The following is a 20,175-nucleotide window of genomic DNA, read 5'->3' as shown; positions in this document are numbered from 1 at the left end:
CAATATGGGATCCCTGTGTTAATTGATACCGAAATGATCCATTTTATTCTTTACGTCGGACATGTTTAAAGAGGGCCAGTAATCAAGGGCATTCTAGGTGAAATGTTAATAATTGAGCAGTACACTGTTCTGAGAGGAAAGCACATTGTATTTTCAAACAGGTGACTTGGCAGGAAGTTCTGCAAACCTTAGGAGCAGACTGATGGGCTGATGGAACCAAAAATAGGTCACCTGCCTCTGTCTTAACGATGATTTTTCTTTTTGCTTTGGCCGCCAAGCCCCATATAAAATCCTGAAGGTGTCTAGGATGCTTGCTGGTGCAGCCTGTCTCTAGGGGGCTGTTATATGCAGGTGTTTTAGCTGTTTTCAAACTGCTATTATGTACGTGAAACTAAAGCTAAATGAAACGAAACAATGAGGTGCTCTGGAGCTTGAGATGCGCGGCCATACGGTGTGTTTTTGTCTTCTAGCAGCACCACCAGCAGATGGCGCTTGCGTTCCTCCAGTGGGGTCTGTGCACTGCCTTCTTGGAGACCCTCTGCAACTGGCTGCTGCTCTGCAGCATCCCCCGGCCCACTTCCTGGCACTGCTCCAGCTCTGACTGGCGCTGTGCTATCAGGCGCGTGGAGCTGTCCACCACGGCGTCGATTAGGCCGTCCACCTGAGGGTGGTGATAGAGGATTAAGCTCAGGCTCTCTCCGTGCTCTCTGGGCTCAGACCTTCAGCCGCTGGCTGCAGGAGGAGGAATAGTGGGCCCGTTCTGTTATGCTCTGCTCAGATAAGGTAATCGTGAGAGGTGAAGCATTAACGTCCTTACAGGAAGTGGATCACGGCCGTGGTTCTTGCCTGAACATCTGCATCGGGCATTTTAATCATGGTGGGGTCAGGACCCCCTAGGCCTCATCCATGGCCTCACCTGACCCTGCAGCTGCTCTATTGTCAGTCTTGATGTCCTCCTGGTTCTTTTGGCTGGTTTCCTCCTGGATTTTCTTCTCCAGAATGCATATTTCTTGTTTCCCTTTTTATCTGCTACCTGGAAGAAGGATATGGAATTCCAAAAGGGATCGGAGCGGCTGGAATCATGGACGGGCTGGCCGACATCGGCCTGCAGACGTACCTTCCGGGTGTGGGTGGCTGGCCTTGAGATGGAGACGCTCTGGGACAGTCGCCTGGACCTTAACACCAGCTTTGACCCAAAGTATTTCTGTGTCTCTTCCTCCACCAGATCCATCTGCATGGAGGCTGGAGTCCATGTGGACAAATATCCCCAGAAGCCACTATCAGTGCCTTTGACTCCATGAGCAATCAGACCGCAAGAAGACGTCAAACATGAACACTGAATCTAAATGCTAAATTACCGCATTAATGCTAAATTACCCCCATCTGGTTAGCACCCCCACCCCTGGGTGCAATAGTTGTTTTTACTGGCCTGTTAATTGACTCTCTCCAACTAATTAAAAGAGATATAATTTGGGATTATAATTTTAATGGGCCTGAATAATATGCCAGTTCTTCCAGTTTGTCCCACTGTATCACTGTTAATGGCCAATTATAATTAGTTATAATTAGTTGCCCAAGATGGAACGATGTACTGAAGAGAGCAGCCCCTCCCACTGTCATCCCCGTATCTCATGCTTCTAGAGAAAAATGCGACTTCATTTTCATAATCTGGCCCCCATTTGAAGTGGATTGGGCAGCTTACTCTAGGCAATGAAATTTAATAAACATGATCGACAACTTGTTCAGCCTTTGCTGGTTTTGTGTATTATAGTCAGGTTTGCCAGCTGTAAGAACCAGAGAAAAACAACAACAAATAGCAGTTCAGTTTATATAGCACTAGGTGGCGCTGTGTCCACTTCAAAGGGGCTAAATTCCACTTATTTCCTTGTTCGAGATAATCTTTGGGGTATTATTATTTTTAAAAAGTTCCCTCAGGAATTTTAACATTTAAATGAAATAATCAGAACTTAAGCCCTTGCACTGCATAGGCAAAATGCTAATTTATGTAAATCCAACCCTGTGAGGTGTAGCTGCCTGTGCTTCTTTCAGAGATTTAAAAGATGAGCTTAAATGCAGCTTTAGACGTCACCACCGGCTCTGTACCTGAACACAGGAAAGCCAGCAGGCTTCTGTCCTCTGTTTGTGCTCAGATTGTATTCTGCCTTTTAAGTCCATCATTCTCTAGAGCGGGAAACCTCAGAGTATAGCAGTTCAACCTGGGGTCTGTAAATCGTTACCTTCTCAATTAAACAACACAAAAATTTAACAGGACCTCATATTAGGTGTAGGGAGGCCCTATCTTTGGTCTGCTTTCATTTGTAGGATCTTGGTTGAAAAGCCCTGGTCATTACGGACCTAATGAACATCTACTAACTCACCAGTATGTTGTGCAGAAGGGCTGAGGCCTTTGCTGATGCTGCTGCCTGTCAGATCATCGAATGACGGCGCCATTAGGAGCCTGTGGCACTGGCTCCTCCCCTGGTCTTGTGGATGCAGAAGGCGCCACCTAGATGGAGGGTGTGGCGGATCGGGGCTCTCTCTCACGACATGGCGCCCACCTGCGCGTCCTGCGTCCCGGCGGAAGGGAGGCCACAGTTTCTGGAAACATCTCCGCATCTTCTTTGTGGCATCCTCTAGCCTAAGTGCCGTGGGATGCCCAGCAGGAGGGGACACTAAGCAGCGGACTGAACTGAAGCCACCTGCTGCTTTCGGCGATAGTTTTCTCAGGAACCTCGGAAGAGAAGGTCGCCAATGTACGCACTGCAGCCTGTGGGATAGAGTCATGCGTACACTCAGGAACTGTCGATCCATAATCATCAACAAGGGTCAATGGCCTAAAGTCTTTACAGTTTTTTTTAATGTTTAAAAATTAAATGCCTAAATAGCTTTCTAATTTTTCAGCAAAAATTAAGAGTAGGATTGCTGTGGGGGGGTCATTCGGGCAGGTAAATGGATTAAAAACAGAGACTAAATCCCACGCTGCTTTTAATCTGCCTAATTCCTACATATAAAATGTATTTATTTTCTTTATTCCAAATGCCAGAATTTATTGGGGTGACATTTATATTCGTACAACTGATGGAGCTTGAATCTGTTACTGCCCATTTGCTATAGTTGCCCATTTGCTATAGGAGGCCATTTTTGTGTAAAGTGACAACATACCAAACAGGCAGCTAGAGAGCAAAGTATTTAACAGATTGTCCATCCATCGATCTTCCAAGCTCTCATGCTGGTCAGGGTCGTGGGGTATTTTACAATCCATTGTATTTTATTTTCCATTTACCATTTTTCTCGATCGCTTTGGCACATTTTATGAAAAATACTTAACATTTGCAAGACTATAAGAGCATTTCTCAAAACACTTCATGCATACAGAACAACACATAACAGCAAAAGCATGTACTTTACCCAAAACAATTAGCTCATGTCTCAAAAGCAAATAATTCCAGCAATGTCAGTGCCACCAAAATGAAAAGTACAATTGGCATCGTTTTAACCATGAGAGTCATAATGTTTAGACACACTATCAGTATGTCAGTGTAAGTCTGGTCCTGATCGCCACCATTCTGAATGATAGAGTTTCTCACTCACATTGTCACTGACTATTTTTCTTTAGCAAACTGACACTTGTTCATGTCAAAGACACCAGTTTCAACACTGCAAAGCCGAACATTGCAGTATGTAAAGTTCACTGGCAATTGAAAGCACTCACATGCACATGTAATTTCTGCAGATCTCATGACACAGAACAAAAAAGTCACACAGCACTGTAAACACAGAAATCAGTCACATGGCCATACAAGAACAACAAAAGCTCAACAAAATCATGCACTGTGAGAAGCCAAGACAATACCGTCCCTCTGCAATTCAAAGGATACATTTTAAATCATTTTGAAAGCTTGGTAAACTGGTTTGTTTGTGGTGGTTAACAAGATGATCACAAACATATAGTTTTGGGTGTAAAATTATTACAGTGGCAAACTACATCATCTATTTTGACAAACGAAATCAAAGCACCTGAAAATTCTGCCAAATGACAATTGTACAAAACTATTTGCATATATGCACTAAGATATTTGGAAATCTGTGTTAACCAATGGGAAATGATGTTATGCTGTACAAAAATCACATCACGATGTGGGGATTACACTACTTGTTTTGCAGATGCTGCTTGTCATTTGAGGCATGCTGCAAAGCAATCAAGAAAAACTGTAAAAGCACAGTTTGTGGCATTTGTGGAGTGTGAGGTGTGATTTATGCCTGCAGCAGTGACTGGCGGAGGGCATGTGGCTGTTCCCAGCAGTACTACCTGCACGTCCTCATCCCGCTGTTCTGATCTGCGGACCCTCTCTCCGTCCCCTTGGCCAGGCAGCGGGACCCTGGTTTCCTCCAGTGCTCAGCAACCCCCGGGCTGCCCGCTTTTGTGGCCCAGCATGGGGGCTCTTACCTCACCTATGTTTGCTTAGGATCATGCTCAAATTGGCTGAAACCCACATTAATTTGACAGTAGGTGCTAGATGCATCTTGACGCGTCTTCACTAAAGTCGTGCATGCCTGGCAAAGGGCTCCCACTGCAGACTGCAGCTGTTACCTCATAATGCGCACAACCACGGGCAAAACAAAGCGCCTTAAAAGCCAGGAATGCAGTACTAAGTTAAATTAATTAATTAATTTCCGTGTCCCATAACCTGCTTTGGGCCGCATGTAAATCCTCCATTTTTACATCCTGTGATTTCTGCTGCCCGCTGTGGTGAGTCAGTGAACATCTCTGTGGCCTCTTGCCTCTGTAGCTGCGGTTGCTGCCTTGCACGTTCTCCCCACTTTCTTGTGACGTCCCACCACGGACTTTCATTTCCAACAGCATGTGGTCTGCAGCATGAGGTCTGCAACATGTGGTCTGCATGTGCTGATGGGCCTCATATTCCCCATAGTGGTGTCTTATGCATCTATTAATCAGTAATGTAAATGTCAGAAAGAGCTGTAGCCCTGGACCTACATTCACAATGCTGCTTGTGTGTTCTGCCTAGAATAACTGGATGTCTACATTAGATTGAAAGGACCTTTGCAATGATTCCTCCGATATGTCCAGTGAATCACATCTAGCACTGCTTCACTGAGATCAGCTGGAATGCCCTGTGGGGCAAATGGCACCTGTATGTAGATGAGAATGAATGAGCAGATCTTCATGAAGCACACTGCATACTGAAAGATTATGTCCCTGGTTGGATGGCAACTACGGGCTTTTGGGGTCGTGTTTCCCACGAACCGCAGCAGCTCACTTGAGCATGGGTGGCCTCACACTAGCAGATATTGGTAAACTCCCATCAAGTGCCAACATCAAACAGATCAGGACACTGTAGGCGGCGGGCTGTAGATGCCTTCCTAGAGTCATCCTGAGAGAAAGCTCTCTCTGTAAAAATGTAAATCAGTCATTTTATTTGTACTTTTAGTAACTATGAGAGATCTCTCCATAAAGTGACACCGACTCCGCAGAAAGGGGACACCTCTAGCATTTTCTTGCCCCTTAGATCTATGGTGCTCATTTGGTAGCAGAGAGAGGTGAAATTCAGCACAGCAATTAAAAACCAACGCAGTGGACAGTGAGGTCTGAGAAAACCACAGGACTGGCAGACGTCCCACTCGCTCATAACACAGAGTGACAACGGAAAGTTTCAGGTCAGGCAAAGGTGCCTAAATTGCTTCAGTACAAGTTCAGCATCTACAAAACTAAACTCAGAAGCTGTGAGAAGTTCAAGTCATTTTTTTTCTTAGATCGCTTATCCCAAGCAAAGGTTGAGTACTACAGTGGGCTATTAACCAGGGATGGGAACAAGTCATACCTCGGCGAGTCTGAGTCAAGTCTCGAGTCAAAACATTGTATGCCAAGTTGAGTCTCATGTCATTTGCCCTCAAGTCCAAATTGAGTCAAAGTCTTTCCATCATTTTCGCTGTCAAGTCACAAGTCATCAAATTTGTAACTCAAGTCCAAGTCAAGTTGAGACTCATGTAACTTGAGTCCCTACCTATGTCTGTTTTTTTTTTACCTCTAGTGATTAAAACTTGCTGCAGCAAAAACCTGCCACAGTACATTGTAGGATTCATTCTTCATAGCCAGAGAAAGGTTGAAAAGAACATATTTTTACGTCCATGTATTTGCAGAGAGTGACACATTTTTCTAACAGACTTTCTCAGGAGACTTTACATTCAGCCAATTAAAAATTCAGACAGCAGTGAGTCTTACCAAGTTGAGTCACAAGTCATCAAATTTGTGACTTGAGTCCAAGGTGAGTCAAGTCAGTGACTTGAATCCCCAACTCTGCTATTGACTGGGGTGTTTGATGGTGATGTCCCCAAGTGGGAGCAGAACAGTATCCTGAAGATACACTTACATGGATTAGTCTACTGTCAGGTACTCAAAATCCATATTTGATTATGTACTGAAAAGTACTCACCAGAAGCGTTACTGGTTAATATCGAAGTCACCCCGGACATCATAAAATGAATTAAAATTTGGTATTATTAAAAGTGGTATAGCAGATGGATGGAGCAATGTTCTATGTCTTCTCATGCTAGCCATTTTTAAAGGAATCCTCTAGTTTGAGCTCCAAACTCAAACTGCATTACCAAAAAGCAGGAACCCCAGGGTGTATGATAAGCATCATTCCTGGAAACCATTACATCTGCCTCAGAGGCCGCCCATCTCTGCTGTCTCAGCGGGCATTTAGAATGCTACTGTAATGGTGGAATCCTTAATGAACCCTACGACACTGAGTGATCCTGCACGGGACACTGGAGAGCAGTGAAACCTGGTTGAACAGCCATCTGTGGTTAGTGAACACAGGCCTTGCACTACATCGATTACCTTGACTCACTGAGACAGAAAGCAGATTCTCATCACTCCAGGTTAGACGCCACCCTAAAACAGTAACAATTAGTTGGTAGCAGCTGTTAGAGGGTCGGTTTAAGTCTTTTTGTCAATAAATTACAGTATCTCCTGCAAACGCTTCAAACTAGAACAACAATACAATTTAGTATGACTTGCTGCTATAATCAATGACAAATCACTCTAAAATTCAAATCAAGCATTGTCAAAATGTTTAGCATTTGTAATCTCAAATTCATCTTATTTCAGTGCAAATAGCAGTTTAATTTGATCAAGGTCAGAATGCGAAACACTGAAAAATACACTGAACATTGAAAGAGATGCTAATGAGACAGCTGTAGGGCAGCAGTGAAGATATCTGTGTGAAAAATAACAAGGTAAGCCTAATTAACATCAAAATAGGAGTAGCAGACAGCACAGTCCAGGAAGAAAACGATATCCTTACTTTACAGAAGCAGGGACAGTTGTTTATGTGTGATTCCTGCAAAGAGAAATGTATTATCTACAGACAAGGGAGTTTCTCTTATGTTTTCTTCCCAACAAGTAACTGAAATAACCAAGATATTTTGATCTGGGGACCTGACCAGCGTTCGATGGTGATAAGCCATTGGAAATCCTCTTCACAGACAAAAAGAGAGACCTGGCCGGCCCATCTCCAGTTCAGGCTGACCATCTGTGAAATGCTGACTGTTCCTTTGACAGGTTTCCATCAGGCCAGGAGAAAGAGACAGGCGGCCAGGGTGAGGAGAGAGAGACAGGCGGCCAGGGTGAGGAGAGAGAGACAGGCGGCCAGGGTGAGGAGAGAGAGACAGGCGGCCAGGGTGAGGAGAGAGAGACAGACGGCCAGGGTGAGGAGAGAGAGACAGACGGCCAGGGTGAGGAGAGAGAGACAGGCGGCCAGGGTGAGGAGAGAGAGACAGGCGGCCAGGGTGAGGAGAGAGAGACAGGCGGCCAGGGTGAGGAGAGAGAGACAGGCAGCCAGGGTGAGGAGAGAGAGACAGGCGGCCAGGGTGAGGAGAGAGAGACAGGCTTTCCTGTCCACAGCCGGCCAGGGTGAAGTGCAACTTCCCTCTGCCAGTCAAATGTTCAAACGTCTCTTTATAACTGTCACTATACTCAGTTATACTGTACTGATGTTTTGTGAATGACATCAAACACATGTAAATAATACACAAGCCTGCTTGATAGAATGAATCACAATAAACAGTGGTTCTGAAGCTTAATCAGTACCAACTCAAAATATCAGTGTGGAAAATATACCAGAATGACAAATATTAAGGTTTAAAGTTCAATTGCTGATGGAATTTGCTTTAAGCGGGGAAGAAAAGGTCATCGAGATTTCGAGGGCCAGCAGGGAAGGAGCGGTGTGGGTGTTGGAAGGATTTTTGTTCTGCTGCGATCATTTCATAAATTCAGCCACGTTAACTCCACACTTCTATGACTGATTTCGCTTCATTTGGCTGTATTTGTCTGGGGTGTTTTCAGAAACACAGGGTTTATTAAATCTTTTTTCACCCCTGAGTTTGCGGTAGCTGCTCTAATCCTTCTAGGCGAACGGCTGTAATGGGATTTTCAGTCAGCCAACATGGAGAATTCAGCAGGAGGGCGGGAGACATTAATTTCCTTCACCTCCCCATCACAGTGCGGCCCAACCCCCGGGGGGGCTACGGAAGACGAGGCCGATTCTGGGCCAGCATTCCTCACCTGCTGCCAGTCTCAGGACAAAGGATGAGATGAGACGAAATAAATGGTGGGGTGAGCCACCAGAAATAAGCCTAAAATAAGTCTAGCTGTTAGCTAACAACAAAGTTAACAGCAGAAATCATATCAATGACCACGATTATCCACAGTTGGCGGTGAGAAATATGCTTGAACAAACACTAAAGCCTTTTAAGCAGGTACAAAAAAATGTTTCCGCTTTTCCCAAACAAAAATAAAGAATGTATGTAACATGTATGTATTTCACTGAGGCGAGATTATAGTTCCTCATTTTTGGGGGAATGAACATTTCGGATGTGTCCTTTCTGCAAGCGATTGGGAATCCGTCCACCGCAGCCCATGTCTACAGCAAACACTGGCTGGCCACAGTTACTCTCCACCATAAACGTCAGTACTTAATCCCTTATCCTTTCATTTAATCCTTCTCACCTTAGATCAGTGGACATTAGGAATCAACCACATTAAAGAATAAATTTAAACAAAAACACAAAGTGGCACTTTAAAGATGCAGTAAGTTCGACAATGCCTTCTGTATTGCGTTTCGTTTGGTCTGTGGTAGAAATTGTAGATTTGCACATGAATGCAGTGTGCATATAGTATTATTCCTCAAATCAACTGTAACGGAAAGACACCTGTTTGCAGTTGGACCATAGAGGAAGCGAAAAGAATGAGGCAGATGCACACAAGCATCTTACGGAAACAGGATCAGTTACCTATACAGTTACTCAGTCCTACAAAAGCACTCAGCAGTGAGCCAGAAAAAGCAACCCTACGCGTATTTCATGATAAATTTGATTATTTTTTTCCTACAAATGAATTTTCTTGAATGTTAAACCCATGGCACATATGCTGTACAGATTTTGTATAATTTGTGTAATTTCAAATGATTTATCCATCCATCCATTTTCCAAACTGCTTACCCAACTGGGTCACGGGGGGTCCGGAGCCTATCCCGGAAGCAATGAGCACAAGGCAGGGAACAACCCAGGATGGGGGGCCAGCCCATGGCAGGGCACACTCACATACCAGTCACTCACACATGCACATCTATGGGCAATTTAGCAAGTCCAATTAGCCTCAGCATATTTTTGGACTGTGGGGGGAAACCAGGGTACCCGACGTGGGGGAAACCCCACGACGATATGGGGAGAACATGCAAACTCCACACACATGTGATCCAGGCGAAGACTCGATCCCGGGTCACAGAGGTGTGACTTCAGCGCTACCCACCGCACCACCATGCCACCCCTTCAAATGATTTAGACTAATAATATTAAACTATGCATTTACTGTGGACTGCGCATCACTTTAGGGAAGATATATGCAGGCAGGCAGGCAGGCAGGCAGGCAGGCAGGCAGGCAGGCAGGCAGGCAGGCAACATTCAATATCCATCACATACATACAATGAACCACTCTGGAACTGAACTGAGGCAGGGACTTAAATACTGAAGGGTAACAAGCGTAACACAGTGCAGTTGAGACTAATTAACAAGGTTTAAGAAAACAGGTCACAGATGAAACTAATAATTAAATCAAGGGACTGGGAGGGGAAAACTATGAAACTGACAGAAACAAGGAAACAGAATCTAACACTGGAAAAGACAGACCGGTAAAAACACACACAAAGGCAAAACAAACCAAAACCGAATACAAATCAAAGCACAGGGATTAGAAAACTAATACAAATGAAACACAAGGGAACAAAATTTATAAAAATATGAAGACAGAGGAGGCAGGATTCAAACACACAAGAGAATTCACAGGCAGCCGCATGCTTAACTCATTGAGCCATGCAGCCAACAGAACACAGAGGAAAACACAAAGGGTGACAGGAGGGACAGGATGGCCAGCGACACCTGCTGGCCAAACGGGGAAGAGACATGAAAGATTGGGACAACAGGAGCTGACCCTGACAATAATAAATACCTGCACTACAATCCACAGATTGACACTGAGATAATTGCAGACTGGCAATAACTCTGAAGAGCTCTGTACCCCAGGTCCCGTTCACAGAGGTCCGCTGTGAGTGACACGCCTTCGGCTGCGTGCCGTGGCACATCAGGCGCAGCGCTGCAGCGCATGGGAGGTACCTTTCGTGGAGGTTCCAGCGATGTGCAGTGCGTGAAGCTTGTTTACATCACGAGGTTTTGACATACGTCTCCCAAATTAGAACAGAAGTTAGACTGCCTGTCTCCCCACAGAGTGTGCAGCATCATTTATTTCAACTACTCGCTTTTTCGTGCTTTATGTGCTTTATGTTGTATCATAGCTGAGCAGCAAATAGTTTACTCTTTTTCTGGGTTTAAGGCAAACTTGAGTATTTCTGTGCCTTAAAAAATCTGAGATTAAATCTGACACATTTCTATAGACTGAACATGAGCGGAGCTATGAATGAAATCTGCAAACCTCAGACAACAGCGCTTTAAAGACAAAAGGTTAAAACTGTAGGTACCGTCCTAGAAACTCCACAAAAGCTAGATTTGGTTGCAGGCTGAGCAGCTCCCAGTCCCGGGTGGCTGGCAACGCCTCGCTCCTGCCCCCCGCTGTGAAGTTCTCGTATGCGGGCTTTGCGATGGCTGGGGGGCTTTGACGACTCCGGGGCTGAGGCTTCCCCTCACTTTGTGCACGGCCCCCATTCACAGGAATCCCATCAATCCTGCCAGGGATGCAAGAGTCTGTATAATCAGCGTTAGAGGATATGGATAGTTTAACAGCCCCGGTCTGAAACACAGCCGTAGGTCACTGAGTTGACGTTAAACTTATTTAAATGCAAAGTTTAAAGCATGACCTTAATTCTTCTGCTTTTTGGACAGCATGCAGTATTGTATGCAGTACTTTTTACATTTACATGGGCATTTAGTGGGAACGCTGCTGAACTGCACTCTTGCTTATAAGGTTCTTTTGCTTCACTTAGATAGAAATGTCTGCTGCATTAAGTAAATGCATATAAAATGCAATATTGTTGCATGATATGAACTAAAAGGAAGAATGGCAGTGTGTCAATGTTAGATGTGCTGGAAATAATTTTGGGCCCCAAAACGTGGTAATATGCTGGTTAAGGCAACATCAGAGGATGAATGCTTTCATGCATCCGTTATAAGGCCACATTTTTAACAAGATATCTTCAAACGGCCATTGAAGTAAGTTACATAGCGGCCCATTTCATTCTCCCATCACTGGGGCTCCAAGTCTTACTGGGCTGCTGGGAAAGCTTACCACAATGTAGAGGGAATGGGAGGGGGGCACCCCATAGCTTATTGCCATGGTAACAACAGTGAGGTAAGTTTAACTTTCATAGACACACACACAAGCACACTTGAAAACTACACTCCAAAGATTTATTTGTTTTTATATATAATGAGATGACCGGTGTACACTAACCTTGCTTAGAGGATTCATGTTTATCAATCAAGCAATTATAGCGGCAATAACTTTCCCCTCTTGAAACTTATTTTTTAAATCAGTCTTGAGGCCCAATTTTAAAGCTTAATGCCATGTTTGGGAGTCACAATTAAAAGAGAATATAATATTTATGACATTCCTCAGTGTTATTTTGCAGGCAAACTCTAAAACAGTCCCTTTATTTTTGACGCATGGCTACACGCCAGCAATAAGTCAATTATCTTTAGCGAGACATCAGATCTTCTTATTTCATATCATAAGCTAAATGCTGAGCCACAGCAGCCCTGGGAAAGATGGTGCAGTCAGACGCAGCATCGGGGATGAAATAAACACGAACCAAATCAATGTCACATTCATGTTTCAGATCCACAAATAGGAGCAGAACAAAATCACTGCTTGAAACCTGAGATGATGAAACACTTTCATTCACTGAAGCACTTTCTTTTACCTGATATATAAATACTACCACATATTAACAATGATTCAGTTTTATACATTCATCAATTTGTACAGCCATGTTTTAAAGCAGCGTGGCCCCAGATCTTAGGTGCCGCCGTAATTTAACACATCTGCCGCAGATAATCATGCCCTTTAATGGCATCTTAGCATTAAAGCCAGATATATTAACAAACCTGATTATCTGCGTCAGGTGTGCCAAAGCTCTGTAGGGTGGTAGGTCTCCAGGAGCTGGGTGGGGCCACCCTGTATTAAAGTATCCAACAACTGCAGAACGGACATTTATAGGGGACAATCCTTCAGCTGTCCTGGGCGTGATCCTTTAGTGTTAATGTAACTTTCACTGGGTTTCCCCACTACCAGACGCTGTCTGTTCCATCCTCCAGTGAAGACAGAGTCACCTCACATTTGGTTTTGTGCAACATTTTAATTGGCACCACTGCAAATGCACATACAACACCATTCACACTTGGTAATCGCGTACAGATTACAACAAGTATATGGACTCCATATATTTCACATTATTAACATTTTAACATTAATGACACTCAGAAATCGATCGTTTTTCCCAGGCAAAATAAGTCACATGCTTTGAATATCAAGAAACAACATAGTACAGTTAAGAAATAGTCCCTTTAAACTTTCTCTTTTGATGTCTGTTGAGATTACAGACCTTTTAATTTAAACCCAATTAATGGATTTAGAAATATTACCAAAAAAATTAGTCAGCAGGGGGCACCAAGGAGCAAGTGGTGTACAAAGTGGAGGGGCTACATCAAGCTTGGGCAGGTTCTATGACTTGCAGAGGAGCACCTGCTACCGCACTGCTGCGATTCTGCTCTCCACAATCACAACATCTTCACAGCCGTGTTTTACAACATTTCTCATGTAAGAATAGATATAGAAAAGGACCTGTAAACAAAGACATTTTCTCTTATAGGTCTTCATAACAACAGCAGAATTTTTAATCCCACAGAAAGATATTATGTGTTATATAGGCAAATATCCAGGCAAAATTTCTTTTAAATGCATTAATATTAAGATCAGATATATTTAAATACATATGTATTAATATGTTTCAGGTTAAAAGTTACACTGAATTTAACAATAAAGAAAACATTTTTTGCATAGCCCATTTTCAAAATGAGCCTGAATTGATTCAGATATTTTTAACTTTTTCAGATATATAAACTAAATATAATTTCATATCAATCTACACAAACAGGCATTTGAAACACCACAGTCATGCACTTATTACAATATAATATTCCTCAACAGATAAACAAAAGACCACATTATCCTTCACGAGAGTGCAAATCAGTTTGAGAAATATTTACCATTGAAAGGTCAGCGGCATAGCCCTACCATGAGTCAACATGACCTGGCGATGGAGAGTGTGAACCACGGTCAACACAACATGTAGAAAAAACAAGAGGAAACCTTTAATGGCGGAATGCGTCTATCTGAGACTTTGTACAACACTTGTCGACAGCTGGCACACGCTGCCTGTCCCGCTACCCACCAAAATGCCGCCGCTGAAGCCAAAGTATTCCTCTACCTAAATCATACATCAGGCTTCAGAACAGGCTACGCTCGTTGCCACTTTTCTTTGCCACGTCACACACACCAGCCCCTTGCACTGAAGGGGTGACTAGATCACCATGGTTACATCTGATTAGCCAATGAGGTGGACCCATGAGTGGCGTAGTCGTACACTTGGCCATAAGTCACCTGCTGGCCCAGGTCCCCCTGAGTGCTGAAGCCCCCTGATTGGTTAAGGTTGCCCTGCTCAGAGCTGCCTTGGTTGTAGGGCTGCTGGGTAAAGCCACTGGGCCGCTTCTCCGAGGAGTCAGACAGGTACCTCTGGCTTGACTTGTGCCATCCGGTCTCCTTGAAGACAAACCAGATGTTCCCAGCCCAGAGGACAAAGTTTAGGAAGCCAAAGACCTGCAAGGAGGAGACAAAGTTTCTACGAAATTCCTCCAGTCCAAAGAACTGCAGACTTGTTTGTGACAGAACAAGCATTCTGGATTGCTTCTGCTAATAAGATTCTGGGTAAGCCACACTCATGTGCTCTCAGGTAAAATGCAACTTAAACCTCAGAAATGGAGCTGGTGGATCTTGTTGGACCGGGACTCACCACAGAGGTGTTCAGGCCTGACCAGATGGGGCCATGCACAGATTTGCACTTGTTAGCCTGCACCTTACAGGCCGATATCAGCAACAAGACCTCGTCTGGGTCCGTTGCCATCTTGACATCTGAAAGCCCCTTAGCCCAGGCGGAGGAGCTGACCAGCCACATGAAGGAGAAGATCACAGTCACGATGAAATCCTGCCAGGAGCAGGAAAGGGATTTTAGCAATTGATACAGTTAGATACAGTGGATGTTTCCCATGGAATTTTTTACTACTCCCTGAGGACTATAAGTCAGCCTGCCTTTGGGTGAGAGGAGGCCAGTACTGGTCCCCGAGGACGATAAGTCGGCCTGCCATTGGGTGAGAGGAAGCCAGTACTGCTCCCCGAGGACGATAAGTCGGCCTGCCATTGGGTGAGAGGAGGCCAGTACTGCTCCCCAAGGACGATAAGTCGGCCTGCCGTTGGGTGAGAGGAAGCCAGTACTGCTCCCCGAGGATGATAAGTTGGCCTGCTTTTGGGTGAGGGGAGGCCAGTACTGCTCCCCGAGGATGATAAGTTGGCCTGCTTTTGGGTGAGGGGAGGCCAGTACTGCTCCCCGAGGACGATAAGTCGGCCTGCCATTGGGTGAGAGGAGGCCAGGACTGCTCCCCGAGGACGATAAGTCGGCCTGCCATTGGGTGAGGGGAGGCCAGTACTGCTCCCCAAGGATTATAAGTTGGCCTGCCTTTGGGTGAGAGGAGGCCAGTACTGCTCCCCAAGGACGATAAGTCGGCCTGCCATTGGGTGAGAGGAGGCCAGTACTGCTCCCCGAGGACGATAAGTCGGCCTGCCATTGGGTGAGGGGAGGCCAGTACTGCTCCCCGAGGACGATAAGTCGGCCTGCCATTGGGTGAGAGGAGGCCAGTACTGCTCCCCAAGGACGATAAGTCGGCCTGCCATTGGGTGAGAGGAGGCCAGTACTGCTCCCCGAGGACGATAAGTCGGCCTGCCATTGGGTGAGGGGAGGCCAGTACTGCTCCCCGAGGACGATAAGTCGGCCTGCCATTGGGTGAGAGGAGGCCAGGACTGCTTGTTTTATGAGGGCTTAATGCTCTTATCTTGTCCCATTTTAGACATTATAGGTGACTATATTTGTCCATGAGACACCAGAACAGAAACATAGAAGGATATTGTTTTTTACACAGAAACTAAACAATCTCTGTATCAAATTCTCATTTTTATCATATACTGTAAAATCATCCTAGCACTCAAATGATGGCGTGGGTTTAATAAACAGTAAAGAAATCAAGTCACTAACCTGTGACCCAATGTTTCTCCCGCTGCAGTCAAAGTAAACATGACATTTACCTCTGACTCTGACCGCAGAGGTGCACTGCACCAAGGGAGTTATGATTTAGTTATGAATCTGGAAATTTGGCTGAACTGCGGCATTTAGCATCCATACACTCAGCTGTGCTCTGGATCTAAAGGGCAACACATGTGAGCCGACCATCATATTGCCTGCTGAAATACAGAAACACTGCTCAGTAAGAAATCTGTGGGCATGAACGCAATGACAGGCGCAGTGCTGACATGCCGGTGAGAGACTGAGATGCGGCGAATAACCACTGACCACTTCACACCAAGCAATCAGAATGTGACTGAGTCATCATGGTCACAAAAGACTGCTGACTGTGTTGAAGGGGTAGTCAAGTCAGCCAAGTGACTGCTTTAAGGATAGCCCTGCCGCCCCCCCCCCCCCCCCCAAAGATTAGCCCACTGCCTGGTGGAATGATTAGAAACATTTGTCTAGGTAATGCTTTTACACTTGCTCTTCAGACATCATACCCATGTGACCCTGGTGTGGGGCAAATGACAGGCAGGAGTCTGCTGGACATTTAAGCCCCTGAAAGCTGCTTCATTCCAGCTTCACGAAGCCTCCTCTGAATGGAGAAATATAACCACAGACAGCTTCCAATTTTCATGCTTGACAGACATGCAGACCCTAAAAAGCCCCCATGACCACCGACGGGTTCCACTCACAATGAGAGGTCCTCTGTTGTTCTCGCGATACTTGTTCTGGAAGAAGATGTAGACCACCGTGGCCAGCAGAGAGTACAGGAAGGCAAAGACAGCGACAGTGACGAAGAACTCAGCTGAGGAAGAGTAGTCCCCAATGAGGAAGAGGCGCTCCCGAGTTTTACCATAACACAGTGGGACATCGAAGTAGGTTTGGTACAACCTTCAGTCCAGCCAAAAACACAGAAAAAAACTGCAGTTAATCAACCAACCTGGACAACCAGCCAGAAGTTCTTATGAAAGTCAATATTCTTTTTCTAGCTCTCAGCTTTTGGGATCTGCCTGATTTCACTGATCCCATAATCTGTCAATTCTGTGCCCAGCAGCAGCAAGGACCCAGTAAATGGAGGGTGAGATGCATTATGGGCCAGCCCTGTTAAGCATGTCCTGCAAAGACAGTATTACAGATTAGTTCGTGGTCAAGGGGATGGGGACCCAGAGAGAAAATTAACCTGACGACAAGGAGACCGGGCTTTGTGTGCTTAGTCTATATAGCCATAGTCTGTCAAAATCAGCCCCCACTCATTTTCATGGGGACAGTGTGTGCGTGTTGTATGTGGGTGTGTTTGTGTGAGTGAGTGTGTGTGTGTGTGTGGATTATATTTATATTGCATTGTGGGGACCAAATGTTCCCAACAATGTAATAAAAACCTGTCATTTTCAAATTGTGGGATCCATATTTTAGGTCCCCAGAAAGATCTGTGAATGCAATTAAAACACAAATGGCCAAAGTCTTGTATTTGTAAAGCTGGGCTGTGCCTGCTGCTGTCTGATCTTGGGACATGCAGGGCTGTAAAGATGGGCTGTACCTGCTGCTGTCTGATCTCGGGACATGCAGGGCTGTAAAGATGGGCTGTACCTGCTGCTGTCTGATCTCGGGACATGCAGGGCTGTAAAGATGGGCTGTGCCTGCTGCTGTCTGATCTCAGGACATGCAGAGCTGTAAAGATGGGCTGTACCTGCTGCTGTCTGATCTCGGGACATGCGGGGCTGTAAAGATGGGCTGTGCCTGCTGCTGTCTGATCTCGGGACATGCAGGGCTGTAAAGATGGGCTGTACCTGCTGCTGTCTGATCTCGGGACATGCAGGGCTGTAAAGATGGGCTGTGCCTGCTGCTGTCTGATCTTGGGACATGCAGGGCTGTAAAGATGGGCTGTACCTGCTGCTGTCTGATCTCGGGACATGCAGGGCTGTAAAGATGGGCTGTGCCTGCTGCTGTCTGATCTCAGGACATGCAGAGCTGTAAAGATGGGCTGTGCCTGCTGCTGTCTGATCTCGGGACATGCAGGGCTGTAAAGATGGGCTGTGCCTGCTGCTGTCTGATCTCGGGACATGCAGGGCTGTAAAGATGGGCTGTGCCTGCTGCTGTCTGATCTCAGGACATGCAGAGCTGTAAAGATGGGTTGTACCTGCTGCTGTCTGATCTCAGGACATGCAGAGCTGTAAAGATGGGCTGTACCTGCTGCTGTCTGATCTCGGGACATGCGGGGCTGTAAAGGCTGTAAACAGTCTCATATTACCTAAGGGTGCTCAATCCTGTTTATGGTGAAACTCTAAGAAACAGCTTCAAAGGGACGCATACCGTGTAACATCAGAAGGCCTGTGTGTGTCTATGTGTGTCGGTGTGTGTATCTGGGTGTGCGCGTGTGTATGTCCATCTGTGTCTGAGTGTGTGTGTGCTATAGGTAATGTGTTAACACTCCCACATATTCCGCGTAACTGCCGACTGACATTTTTGTTGATTTAAAGGAATTGCACTTGTGCTAAGTGTGTACTCCCTCGGCACAGTCTTCTCTTTCTGACTGTGGTGTTGGGGTTCCTGCCTGCACATTCATTTTCCCACAGGAATCAATGAGGTATGTATGTACCCATCCATCTATAATTCTTATGTTAAGATTTATGCTATTACTCATTTTACATTATTTTTCCATACATTCCATTCATTATTCAATCTCATATCTTGGTCAGGATCCCAGTCCAACACAGGGCACAGGGCTGGGGTACATCCTGGATGGGATGCCAGTCCATCATGGGGCACAGGGCTGGGGTACATTCTGGGCGGGATGCCAGTCCAACATAAAGCACAGGGCTGGGGTACACCCTGGATGGAATGTCAGTCCATCACAGGGCACAGGGCTGGGGTACACCCTGGACGGGATGTCAGTCCATCACAGGGCACAGGGCTGGGATACACCCTGGACGGGATGCCAGTCCAACATAAAGCACAGGGCTGGGGTACACCCTGGATGGAATGTCAGTCCATCACAGGGCACAGGGCTGGGGTACACCCTGGACGGGATGTCAGTCCATCACAGGGCACAGGGCTGGGATACACCCTGGACGGGATGCCAGTCCAACATAAAGCACAGGGCTGGGGTACACCCTGGATGGGATGTCAGTCCATCACAGGGCACAGGGCTGGGATACACCCTGAATGGGATGCTAGTCCATCAAGGGGCACAAGGCTGGGGTACACCCTGGATGAGATCCCCGTCCATTATAGGGCACAGGACTGGGGTACACCCAGGACGAAACACCTATAAATGAACCTAGTGTTTTAGCTTGCACCACACTAGCAAGAAGACTATACTCTAACTACATGCTGCATAAAGTGGTGTTTTCTGAGATTTAGTTTAAAATGTTCTTCTAATTTACACTTATGGCCACGAGTTCTAGTATTTAAACTACTATTAAAGTAGCCATTTGGCTGAACAGCATTGAGACCTGTTAGAATCTTATATACCTGGATCATGTCCCCCCTTTGTCTCCTTTGCTCGAGGCTGAACAGATTCAGCTCAGCTAACCTCTCCTCATAAGACATTCCTCTAAGACCAGGAAACATTCTCGAAGCCCTACATTGAACCTTTTCCAAACCTTTTTAAGGTATGGTGACCAAACCTGCACACAATATTCTAGGTGGGGTCTTTCCAAGGAATTATATAATCGTAGCATCACCTCCCTTGACTAAAACACCACACAACTAGAGATGTAACCCAACATCCTATTGGCCTTTTTGATTGCTTCCCCACACTGGCAAGAGTGGGACATGGAAACACTGAGGTCAGCTACCTTTATTTCAGAGGAACCCTTAAAATATCTGTACTTTATATTTTTGCTCCCTGCATGGATTACCTTACATTTATCTATGTTAAATTTCATCTGCCAGGTATCAGCCCAGTCGCTAATTAAATCCAGATCCCGTTGTAGTCTCTCTGCTGCTAGAGCAGTATCTGCTACACCACCCACCGTGGTGTCGTCTGCAAATTTAACAAGTGTACTGTATGTATTGGTGTCTGTATGTAATGTAAATTAGGAACAATAATGGACTTAAAACTGAACCCTGCGGTACACCACTATGAACGCAGGCCCATAATTACACACTACATGCAACACAGAGACAGAGATTAACCAACATTTGTAAACTTGTTTGGACTGTGGGGCAACATCCACAACACATGAGGAGCAGATAAAAAATTCACACAGACATAACGGAGGGGGGAAACAAACCCATATGTCATGA

The 20,175-nt window shown here is 45.5% G+C and overlaps 2 protein-coding genes across 10 annotated transcripts in view; both read right to left on the bottom strand.

Annotated features, from left to right (window-relative positions):
• Nucleotides 1-22: 22 nt before the first annotated feature.
• Nucleotides 23-9,974, bottom strand: LOC125747987 (uncharacterized). Of its 2 annotated transcripts, none has more exons than XM_049023720.1 (5): nucleotides 9,893-9,974; nucleotides 2,379-2,767; nucleotides 1,118-1,242; nucleotides 917-1,033; nucleotides 23-661 (listed from the first exon to the last, which is right to left on the bottom strand). In XM_049023720.1, the coding sequence occupies exons 1-5, from the start codon at nucleotides 9,904-9,906 to the stop codon at nucleotides 467-469; spliced, it is 840 nt and encodes a 279-aa protein (XP_048879677.1). In that variant the 5' UTR covers nucleotides 9,907-9,974; the 3' UTR covers nucleotides 23-466. The 2 variants fall into 2 exon arrangements, with proteins under 2 accessions (XP_048879677.1, XP_048879676.1); XM_049023719.1 differs by lacking the exon at nucleotides 9,893-9,974 and adding an exon at nucleotides 4,310-4,474.
• A 2,894-nt stretch (nucleotides 9,975-12,868) lies between these two features.
• Nucleotides 12,869-20,175, bottom strand: part of synpra (synaptoporin a) — a 36,149-nt gene continuing 28,842 nt past the window's right edge. For 2 of the 8 annotated variants that reach the window (XM_049023711.1, XM_049023712.1), the window contains 3 exons: nucleotides 16,620-16,818; nucleotides 14,602-14,793; nucleotides 12,869-14,408 (listed from right to left, as the gene is read on the bottom strand). In XM_049023711.1, coding sequence (XP_048879668.1) covers nucleotides 14,127-14,408; nucleotides 14,602-14,793; nucleotides 16,620-16,818 — 673 coding nt within the window. In that variant the 3' untranslated portion in view covers nucleotides 12,869-14,126. Of the gene's footprint in view, nucleotides 14,409-14,601; nucleotides 14,794-16,619; nucleotides 16,819-17,714; nucleotides 18,192-20,175 lie in introns of those variants that run through there. The other 6 variants (XM_049023718.1, XM_049023717.1, XM_049023715.1 and 3 more) reach the window with 6 other exon arrangements.

This window comes from Brienomyrus brachyistius, chromosome 8 (assembly GCF_023856365.1).
Source record: "Brienomyrus brachyistius isolate T26 chromosome 8, BBRACH_0.4, whole genome shotgun sequence".
Classification (NCBI taxonomy): Eukaryota; Metazoa; Chordata; class Actinopteri; order Osteoglossiformes; family Mormyridae; genus Brienomyrus; species Brienomyrus brachyistius.
The sequence above is the reverse complement of the archived record's forward strand: the minus strand, read 5'-3'. Positions and strand labels throughout refer to the sequence as shown.